At 45.3% G+C, this 11,493-nt stretch overlaps 1 protein-coding gene across 1 annotated transcript in view; it reads left to right on the forward strand.

Moving 5' to 3' along the window:
- GPATCH1 (G-patch domain containing 1) overlaps positions 1-11,493 on the forward strand; it is a 51,241-nt gene that overhangs the window by 28,438 nt on the left and 11,310 nt on the right. The window contains exons 11-15 of the mRNA XM_003798431.3: positions 1,690-1,986; positions 2,798-2,976; positions 3,249-3,376; positions 6,117-6,253; positions 6,567-6,739. Coding sequence (XP_003798479.1) covers positions 1,690-1,986; positions 2,798-2,976; positions 3,249-3,376; positions 6,117-6,253; positions 6,567-6,739 — 914 coding nt within the window. The remainder of the gene's footprint in view (positions 1-1,689; positions 1,987-2,797; positions 2,977-3,248; positions 3,377-6,116; positions 6,254-6,566; positions 6,740-11,493) is intronic.

Below are 11,493 nucleotides of genomic sequence, written 5' to 3' on the forward strand. Positions count from 1 at the left end.
ACACCCAAGCCTTTTACACAATTCTGTCTTCCCAACTTCGGGAATAACAAAATTATTGTAAACAGCTTTCCTAATAGCGTATATATCCGTTAATTCTTATGCTTTCTTTTTCATCTTCAGTTTGGGCGTTGTCACTAAAATCATAGCCCTTGCTGTGAGCGCAGCTGTTTCCAGACTTTTGATAATTATCTGGGAGTGTGGTTGAGACCGGGAACACATGTACCTTCATCTTCCCTGTGCAGCCTAGGAAAGAATGCTTTTGTTTTTCGTGGGAAAGAGAAATGTGGCTCTTCTCCCAAAAGCCTAAAAGGACTGAGTGTGTGTGGAAGCTGCAGAGGCCTGGAGAGTCGCATTGGGTGCTGCAAAAATACCCACCCTGAGCGCTCTGAGCGCGGACCTGACTTCCGGGGCTCGAGCTGTGTGCACCATTACCATGAGGAGCTGGGCAGGTTCTCAGACGCAGTCGGTTCTCCCTTCCTTCCCCAGCCTGCCCTTCGTCAGTCTCCTGTCATTCTCCCTCGGATTAAAACGTAACATTCTGATTTTTTTTTTTTTTGAGACAATCTTACTTTGTTGCCCTCAGTAGAGTGCTGTGGGGTCATAGCTCATAGCAACCTTAAACTCCTGGGCTCAAGCTCTTGTCTGTCTCAGCCTCCTGAGTAGCTGGGACTACAGGTACTTGCCAAAATGTCCAGCTAATTTTTTTATTTTTAGTAAAGACTGGGTCTTGCTCTTGCTCCCAGAGTGCTAGAATTATAGGCATGAGTCATCACGCCCAGCCCAGGTTCCTCATCCTTAGACCACTCACATGCCCTGTAAATGTCCAGATGTTAACCTCCAAGCTGGCTACCATAGCTCAATGGTTAGCTCGCCAGCCCTGCACACCAGGGGTGGCGAGTTCAGACCTCTCCTGGACGTGATAAACAAAACAAAAAAAAACAAGGCTTGGCACCTGTAGCACCGTGGTTATGGCACCAGCCACGTACACCGAAGTTGGCAGGTTTGAACCCTGCCTAGGCCAGCTAAACAACAATGACAACTGCAACAAAAAAATAGCCAGGCATTGGGGCAGCACCTGTGGCTCAGTAGGGAGGGCACTGCCCCAAATACTGAGAGTGGGCGGGTTCGAACCCTGCCCCGGCCAAACTGTAACAAAAGAATAGCCAGGCGTTGTGGTAGGCATCTGTAGTCCCAGCTACCTGGGAGGCTGAGGCAAGAGAATCACCTAAGCCCAGGAGTTGGAGGTTGCTGTGAGTTGTGACGCCATGGCACTCTACCAGGGGCTATAAAGTGAGACTCGGTCTCTAAAAAAAAAAAAGCCGGGCATTGTGGCAGGTACCTGTGGTCTCAGCTGTTTCCGAGGCTGAGGCAAGAGAATCGTTTAAGTCCAAGAGTTTGAGGTTGCTGTGAGCTTTGATGCCGTGGCACTCTACCCAGGGCAACATAGTGAGACTGTCTCAAAAAAAAGGGAAGAAAACAACAAATGCTAACCTCCATTTTTGCCAACTGTAAAACAGGAGTCTGATTATTTTATTAGTATCTCATGGGGTATGTGAATGTAAATGAAATACAAAACGTAAAATACTCATCTCCAGTTATGCCAGTTTGTGACACTGAAAATGCATGACAGAGAAGTGTATGTGTAGTTTTTTTTGATACTTTTCATCTCTTATTACTGTTTTTATGTAGGCTCAGCTACATCAGTGTTGGAATTTCTGTCTCAAAAAGACAAGGAGAGACTCAAAGAAGTGAAGCAGGCCACTGACCTGAAAGCCGCTCAGCTCCAGGCCCGGGGTCTGGCCCCGAGTGCCCCAAGCAGCAGAGCTCAGCCCTCTGCTCCTGACGTCGGGCAGTGTTCTTGGCGCGTGCCATGGGCCGGTGGGACAGCCACCACAAGAGCTAGCAACTTCAAGCCTTTCGCAAAAGATCCGGAAAAGCAAAAACGTTATGAAGCGTTCTTAGCACATGTGAAAGAGGGCGAGAAAGGTGGGTGTGAGGCCTGCTCTCCACGTCTCAGCCGGGGACGGGCAGCATTCTCCCTGTTCTCCCGCTCCGTCCCGGTTTGAAGCTGGGACGTCCTGCTCGGCCAGGGTTTTTGCCTCGTCCTGTTGTGAACAGTGCAGATGTTTCAGGCCCCAAGTCTTGACCTCAGAAAGCAAGAACAACCAGATTTTGTTTCTCGACATCTCAGGCCTCAAGACAGACCACTGTTTAAGTAGAGGAGGCGCCTACGCCTTGGCGGTGGCTGCTGCTGGATTACAGACCCTACTGATGGCAAACGCTTCTCCTCTGGAAGCGCCACCTCTACGCTTCCCACCACGTCACCTCCACTAACCATCTGGTCCTGAATCATAGTTTAGCTTTTATTTTTTAGACAGAGTCTCGCTCTGTCATCCTGGGTAGAGTGCCATGGTGTCACAGTTCATAGCAACCTCAAACTCTTGGGCTCAAGTGACCCCCTGCCTCTGCCTCCCGAGTAGCTGGGACTACAGGTGCCCGCCACAGCACCTGGCTAGTTTTTCTATTTTTGGTAGAGTTGGGAGTCTTTTGCTCAGGCTGGTTCAGAACTCCTGAGCTCAAGCAATGCACCAGCCTCAGCCTCCCAGAGTGCTGGGGTTATAGGTGTGAGCCACCACACCCGTCCCTCAGGAAAAGCATCATTTGGAAGGAAACAGCATTATCACTTGCTGATGGCCTCCCCCTTGAAGTGCACAGGGAGGCAGTGGGGGCCAGCAGATGTTCCCCTTTAAGACCCCTGCTTTTCCTAGCAGTGAGTTTCTTGCTCTCTGTACCACAGATGCCCTGGAGCGTTGTCTGGACCCCAGCATGACGGAGTGGGAGCGAGGGCGCGAGCGGGAAGAGTTTGCCCGGGCGGCCCTCCTGTACGTGTCTTCCCACTCGACCTTGTCCTCCAGGTTCACTCACGCCAAGGAGGAAGACGACTCTGATCAGGTTGAAGTGCCTCGAGACCAAGAGGTCTGTCACCCTCCCGTCCCTGCCTGCTGAGCTTTACAATTAGAGCTCTGCGCGGCCTAGTACCTTAAATCCCTCAGTGAAAAGATCAAAACTCACATGACGTAGTTGAATAAGAAACTATTTAATGCCTTATTTTCCAATGTAGTTGAGCAAAAATGTCATAGCATGAGTTCTTTTGTAATTCTAGAAGATAGCTTAGAAATTTGTACATGGAAAAGCGGTCAGGTCACTGTGTGACCACTTGATGGAACAGAATGCCTGTCTTTACGCAGAATGATGTTGGTGATAAGCAGTCAGCTGTGAAGATGAAGATGTTCGGAAAGCTCACCCGAGACACGTTTGAGTGGCACCCTGACAAGCTTCTATGTAAGAGGTTCAACGTCCCTGACCCTTATCCAAAGTGAGTGAGAGACCTGCCTTTGTATCACTACAAAACAGTCCCCATATTAAAGCTAACTTTTTTCTTACATACTTATACAAATTCCTTTTTTCTACTTATTTTTATTTTATTGAGATAGAATCTCACTCTGTCACCCTAGGGTTGAGTGCTGTGGCGTCACAGCTCACAGCAGCGTGAGACTCTTGGGGCTCAAGTGATCCTCCCACCTCAGCCTCCTGAGTAGCTGGGACTATAGGCTCCCTCCACAGTGCCCAGCTAGTTTGCCTGTTTTAGTAGGGGCAGGGTCTCCCTTTTGCTCAAGCTGGCCTTAAACTCCTGAGCTCTGGTGATCCACCCACCTTGGCCTCCTAGAGTGCTGGAATTATAGGCATGAGCCACTATGCCTGACTAAATTCCTTTTTTTCTAAATGAACTTACTTGTGTGTCCTTGGAGGTTCAAATTTACAGATTTGTTTTAATAAATTGCTGGTATAATTTGTCACTAAAATGATAAACATTCAGATAGCAAACTTTATCTTTCTTTTTTTTTTAATTGATACAAAGTCTCACTTTGTCACCCTCCGTAGAGTGTCATGGTGTCACAGCTCACAGCAACGTCAAACTCTTGGGCTTAAGCAATTCTCTTGCCTCAGCCTCCCAAGTAGCTGGGACTATAGGTGGCCACCACAATGCCTGGCTGTTTTTTGGTTGCAGTTATTATTGTTGTGTAGTAGGCCCTGAGCCAGGCTTGAACCCGCCAGCCTTGGTGTATGTGGCTGTTGCCCTACTCACTGAGCTACGGGTGCCGAGCCTTTTTTATTGAGACACAGTCGCACTCTGTCCCTGGGCTTAGAGTACCATGGCCTTAGCCTAGCTCACAGCAACCTCAAATTTCTGGGCTCAAGCGATCCTCTTTCCTCAGCCTCCCCAGTAACTGAGACTATAGGTGGGATATTCTCACTGCAATGAGGTGGTATCTCAAAGTGGTTTTGATTTGCATTTCTCTGATGATTAGGGACGATGAGCATTTTTTCACGTGTTTGTTGGCCATTCGTCTGTCTTCTTGGGAAAGGATTCTATTCATGTCTGTTGCCCAATGATTAATGGGGTTGATTTGCTTGAGTTCTTAGTAGATTTTGGTTACTAACCCTTTGTCAGATTCATAACATGTGAATATCTTCTTCCACTCTGAAGGTTGTCTATTTGCTTTGTTTATTGTGTCCTTAGCTGTGCAGAAGCTTTTTAACTTGATCTGATCCCATTTATTTATTTTTGTTGTTGCTGCAATTGCCAATGGGGTCTTCTTCATAAATTCTTTCCCAAGGCCAATATTGGTAAGAGTTATTCCCACATTTGTTTTTTTTTTTGAGACAGAGCCTCAAGCTGTCACTGTGGCATTGCAGCTCACAGCAACCTCCAACTCCTGGGCTCAAGCAATTTTCCTGCCTCAGCTTCCCAAGTAGCTGGTACTACAGATGCCCACCACAACGCCCGGCTGTTTTTTGGTTGCAGCCATCGTCATTGTTTGGTGGACCCGGGCTGGATTTTAACCCGCCAGCTCAGATGTATGTGGCTGGCGCCTTAGCCGCTTAAGCCACAGACACCGAGCCAATTCCCACACTTTCTTCTAGAGTTTTTATCATTTTGCGTCTTAGGTTTAAATCTTCTATCCGGCATGAGTTAATTTTTGTGAGTGGTGAGGAGGTGTGGGTACGGTTTCAGTGCTTTACATGTGGCTAACCAGTTCTCTCAGCACCATTTCTTAAACAGGGATCCTTTTCCCCAGTGTACGCTTTTGTTGACTTTATCAAGGATTATTTGGTGGTATGAGGCCGGTTTCATCTCTAGGTTCTCTTCTTTGTTCCATAGATACATGTCTGTATTTTCAGGCCAGTCCCTTGTGTTTTGATCACTGTAGACTTGTAGTGTTACCTGAAGTCTGGTAACATGATGTGTCCAGACTTGTTTTTAGTTCATAGAATTACAGTAGTGATTCAGTGTTTTCTCTGGTTTCATATGAAACAAAGAACTATTTTTTCAAGTTGTTTGCTCCCTTTTTAATGCTGTTCATATGGTTTATATTTAAAATGTTGTTGACATTTTCTCATTCTCTTTATGAAAGTTCAGTACTGTCATATCTGATTTTAAACACTTTCCGAACACATAGACAGTTGAAACAGAGACGTCGTCAGATCATTTAGGTATTTTTTTTATCAGTGGAACTTTTCTTTTCTTTTCTTTTTTTTTTTTTTTTTGAGACAGAGCCTCAAGCTGTCCCCCTGGGTAGAGTGCTGTGGCATCACAGCTCACAGCAACTTCCAACTCCTGGGCTCAAGCGAGTCTCCTGCCTCAGCCTCCCAAGTAGCTGGGACCACAGGCGCCCGCCACAACACCCGGCTATTTTTTTTGGTTGCAGCCATCATTGTTGTTTGGCAGGCCCGGGCTGGGGATACGAACCCGCCACCTTAGGTGTATGTGGCTGGCACCTTAGCCACTTGAGCCACAGGTGCCGAGCCGGAACTTTTCCTTAATGGCAGTCTATTTTCAAATTTAAATTCTTGCCCTTACCGTAATAAGGAAAAACTCATTACACCTAAAGCCAACCATCCTGAATTCTGAAACTGCTTTGAGAAGCAAAAGCATCTTAGGGGACCTTCTGTCCACATAGAGGAGCTGGTGGAAAATTTCACAGGAAGTAGATTTTATCCTAGCAGCTGTTATTAAAATTTATTTATTATTTCCTTTTTTTGTCAACTCCCAGTTCCACTATAGTTGGCTTACCAAGAGTGAAGCGTGACAAGTACTCAGTGTTCAACTTTCTGACAGTCCCGGAGACAGCCTCCTTGCCCACAGCTCAAGCATCAAGTGAAAAGGGGCCGCAGCACCGAGGTCCTGACAGTGAGTAGAGCTTCTCTGGGTCTTGGGCAGACGGGGGTGTCAGTCCATAGCCTGTTGGGAAAGACAGAACTAATAGGAGTCTAGTCCTAAAGATACCATCATGCCCACTCTCCCTCCATGAGGAGAATTACTCATGTTAATAAATTACCTCATGGTGTTGGTCCAGATGTCGGGGTCCAGGGTTGGGCCTGTGCCTCTGCCACACCCCCCGCCTTGCTCAGCTCCCATCCATGGTAGACACACCGATGTTCTGTGATTAGTGAAGAACTTGCTTGCTAAAATTCTGATGTTATGTCTGTGTCCTACCTTTCAGAATCGAGGAAACCATCCAGATGGGACACATCTAAACAAGAAAAGAAAGAAGATTCTGTTAGTGAATTTTTAAGTTTGGCTCGATCAAAAGTCGGCCCTCCTAAACAAGAGTCCAGTCCAGTAGTGGCCCAAGAGGAAGTGCGTGCACCTATCTCAGAATCACCCTCAGACACGGTACATGGGGCCTCCAGATTCTCTTGCCATTGCCACCCTCTGAAGTGAGGCTTTCTCCTCATTACCTGGTAGTAGGGATCGGCACACCGTGAGGGCCAGAAATACCCTCGGCTTGTGGGCCGTTCACTCCCTCCCATAGCCATTCATTTCTGCTGTTGAGTATGAAAGAAACCGTGGTCACTTAACTCCGTGAACCACCCGGTATAGCTACGGTCTGACAAAACTATAGGCTGGGCACGGTGGCTCACACTGGTAATCCCAGCACTCTGGGTGGCTGAGGTGAGTGGATTGCCTGAGCTCAGGAGTTGGAGACCAGCCTGAGCAAGAGCAAGACCCCGTCTCTTTTTTTTTTTAGAGACAGAGTCTCACTTTGTCACCCTTGATAGAGAGCCGTGGCATCACACAGCTCACAGCAACCTCCAGCTGTTGGGCTTAGGTGATTCTCTTGCCTCAGCCTCTTGAGTAGCTGGGACTACAGGTGCCTACCACAACATCTGGCTATTTTTTTGTTGCAGTTTGGCCGGGCCAGGTTTGAACCTGCCACCCTTGGTATATGGGGCCAGCGCCTTACTCACTGAGCCACACAGGCACCGTCCAGAGACCCCGTCTCTCTCTCTCTCTCTTTTTTTTTTTTTGTGAAGCAGAGTCTCATCTTGTCGCCCTCAATAGAGTGCTCTGGCATCACAGCTCACAGAAACCTCAAACTCTCAGGCTTACGTGATTCTTCTACCTCAGCCTCCCTCAGCTGGGACTACAGGTGCCTGCCATAATGCCCGGCTAGAGACCCTGTCTCCTAAAAACAAACAAACAAACAAAAAAAACCCCACAAAACTAGCCAGGTATTGTGTTTGGCACCTGTAATCGCAGCTACTTTGGAGGCTGAGGCAAGAGGCTCGCTTTAGCCTGAAAGTTTGAGGTTGTCATCAACTGTGACACTATGGCACTCTTTGGTGACTGAGAGTTTATCTCGAAAAAAAAAACTCTGTTTACAGAGACTAGTAGCAGGCTGGATTTGACCCACAGGCTTTACAGATTAACAGTTAAATCATAGGTTTAATCATCTGAGGACAGGTTATAAAATTCTCTCCTAGAATGGCTATCACTTAGCCTTAACCAAAGAAACAAAATTCAATTTATTTCTTTTGGATAACATAATTTTCCAAATGGTTAAATATTCTCTTGCAGAGAAAAAAAGAGAGAATACCCATTGGAGTTTTTAAAATTACTGCTTTATTGGGGGCAAGACACAAGTATAAGAGGGACTTTACCTAACAAATACAGTCAGTGTAACCTAATTCTTTGTCCCCTCCACGAATCCCAAACAATAAAAAAGAGACACCCCCCAAAACAATAAAATAAAATTACTGCTTTAATGGTTAAAAGTTGAACTTAATAAAAAGTTATTTTTTATTTCTAATAATAGTCTCATTTAAAATTGGTTAATTTTTTTAAAAAATGAAAATTAGTATCTTTAAGACACATTAACATGCATTAAAATTGATCTTTTTGTTATGTACAGTTTAGTGAGTTTTTTTGTTTTTTGTTTTTGTTTTTAGTTTAGTGAGTTTTAACATATGTGTATATACTCAAAAGACTGAGGCCAGGCATGGTAGCTCATGCCTGTAATCCTAGCGCTCTGGGAGGCTGAGGCAGGTGGATCGCTTGAGCTCAGAGTTCAAATGCAGCCTTGGCAACACAGCAAGACATTATCTCTTAAAAGGCAACTAAAAACAAACAAAAAACCCAAAGCAAAACCAAATACCCATGTGTAAGTTCAGGTTCCTATAACCATTGCTGCAGTAAGACTGACTGCTGACGAGACTCCTTCACACTGTCTTGCTCCAGTCCCCTGTCACCCCTGAGGTAGCCTCCTCCTCTGTGGGCTTACTGTAAGTGGAATCAAGCCATGTCTATGGATAGAGTGAGAGAGCCTTTGAGACTGGTGTCACACTAGCGTCTTGCCTTTGAGATTCATGAGTACATTGTGTATCTGTAGTTCATCTGATTTATTGCTGAATTTTTATTGTATGGATATACGAGAGTTTGTTGATCCATTCACCTGTTAAGAGCACTTGGGTTATTTTTAGTTTTTAGCTGAAAAGCTGCTAAAAACATTCATGTGCAGGGGGGGTTTTTTTGTTTGTTTTTTGTTTTTTCTCTCTGAGACAGAATCTCACTCTGTCCCCCTGGTACAATGCTATGGTGTCATAGCTCACAGCAACCTCAAACTCTTGGGCTCAACCAATCCTCTTGCCTCAGCTTCCCAAGCAACTGGGAGGACAGGGCACCTGCCATGATGCTTGGCTGGTTTTCTATTTTTAGTAGAGATGGGGTCTTGCTCTTGCTCAGACTGGTCTTGAACTCCCGGGCTCAGGTGATCCACCCTCCTCAGTCTCCCAGAGTGCCAGGATTATAGGTGTGAGCCCTGCACCTGGCCTTTCATGTGCAGGTTTTTATATGAACCTAAGTTTTCAATCTCCAGAGTAAATACCTGGTAGTGGGATTGCTGTGTAATACATACATATGTATTTAACTTGATAAGAAACTGCCATTCCAAACTGGATTTTGGAATAAGTGTGCTCTTATTAGGTGCATACACATTTGGCATTGTTATATCTTTTTGATGAACTGACCCTTTTTATTTTTCTTTTTTCTGAGACAGAGTTTCACTTTGTTGCCCTCAGTAGAGTGCCATGGCGTTAAAGCTCACAGCAACCTCAGACTCTTGGGCTAAAGTGATTTCTCTTGCCTCAGCCTCCTGAGTAGCTGGGACTACAGGCGCCTGCCACAACACCAGGCTCTTTTTTAGAGAAGGGGTCTCGCTCTGGCTCAGGCTGGTCTCAAACCCGTGAGCTCAGGCAGTCCACCTGCCTTGATCTCCCAGAGTGCTAGGATTACAGACATGAGCCAACTTGCCCAGCCCCTGACTCTTTTAATATTATGTAATGTCACTCTTTATCCCTGGTAACTTTCTTTTGGTTAGTGTTTGCCTGGCATGTTTTTCCATCTTTTTCTGTCTAACCTGTTCATTATATTTAAAATGTATTTCTTTTAAACAGCATGTAATTGGGTCTTTTTAAAAAATACATTTTCATAATCAGTTTTTTTTTTTTTAGAGACAGTCTCACTTGAACACCCTTGGTAGAGTGCTGTGGTGTCACAGCTCACAGCAACCTCCAACTCCTGGCTTAGGCAATTCTCTTGCCTCAGCCTCCCAAGTAGCTGGGACTACAGGCACCCACCACAATGCCCGGCTTTTTATTTTTGTGTGTGTGTGTGGTTTTTGGTGGGACTGAGTTTGAACCTGCCACCTCAGGCATATGGGGCTGGTGCCCTACTCCTTTGAGCCACAGGCACCACCTGCCCGACTATTTTTTGTTGCAGTTTGGCTGGGGCTGGGTTTGAACCTGCTACCCTTGGTATATGGGGCGGGTGCCCTATCCATTGAGCCCCATAATCTGTATGTTTTGTGTGTTTTGACCATTTCCATTTAATGTGCTTATTGATATTTTTGGATTTAGATGTATAATTTTATTATGTTTTCTGTTTGTTTCTGTCTTTTTTCCTTTCTTTCCCCTTTCCTGTCTTTTGGATCACTTGAATAATTTTTAGTATTCTATTTGAATTTTTCTTTTCTTTTTTTTTTTTTTTTTACTATTTTTCTTTGTATTTTTATTTTTAGTGATTTCTTTTCCTTTTTTTTTGAGACAGAGCCTCAAGCTGTTGCCCTGGGTAGAGAGACCCGGCATCACAGCTCACAGCAACCTCAAACTATTAGGCTTAAGTGATTCTCTTGCCTCAGCCTCCAACAAGCTGGGACTACAGGTGCCCGCCACAACGCCCAGCTAGTTTTTGTTGCAGTTGTCAGTATTGTTTAGCAGGCCTGGGCCGGGTTTGAACCTGTTACCCTTGGTGTATGTAGCTGGTGCCCTAACCACTGTGCTAAGGGTGCCGAGCCGATTTCTTTAGGGCTATATTCTATGTACTTACTTTTTTTGCAGTCTATTCAAAATTGATATTCTATCACTTCAAGTCTAGTGTAGAGACCTTAGCACCACTTAGGTCTCTTCATGCCGCATTACAGACGGGTGCCTGGAGAGACTGAACATCTCATCCTCGCTCAGCAGTTTTCCTTTCAGCAAATACATACTTTAGAAGAACTGATGTGGATATGACATTCTATTTTGTTTACTCAGATATTTGCCCTTTCTGTTGCTTTTTTCCTTCATTCCTGAAGTGTCACACTCCCCTCCCTATCATTTCCTTCCATCCGAGGAACTTCCTTTGGCATTTCTTTCAGAGCAGTTGCAACAATTGATTCTCTTAAATTTCCTTCACCTGAGAACGTCTCGGCTTCCATCTTTATTCCTGAAGGAGTTTTTGGTGGATATGGAATTCTGGGCTGACGGTTCTTTTAGCCCTTCACAGACTTTGTGCCTCATTTTGTTCATTTATTTATAGCGAGGCGATTTTTCCTGTGGCTGCCTTGACCATTTTTACTTTGTCTTCAGCTATATGATTGTGATGTATCTGGGTATGAATTTGAGTTTGTTTTGTTTGGGGTTTGCTGAGTTGCTTGAAAACAGGACAGAGGCACCGTGCTTTACCCTGTTTTTCTGTATCCTTTGCAGTCGCGGTTATTGACCAGTCTCCATGAGAGATGGGCACCCAAGTACATGAGCATAAACACAAATGAGTGTTCTAGACTGTCTGACTCCCTTTAAACCTTGTTTCTGTATTCCTTTTTTTTTTTT

The sequence above is a fragment of the Otolemur garnettii genome, unplaced genomic scaffold, assembly GCF_000181295.1.
Source record: "Otolemur garnettii isolate 467f Iridium unplaced genomic scaffold, OtoGar3 scaffold00135, whole genome shotgun sequence".
Lineage (NCBI taxonomy): Eukaryota > Metazoa > Chordata > Mammalia > Primates > Galagidae > Otolemur > Otolemur garnettii.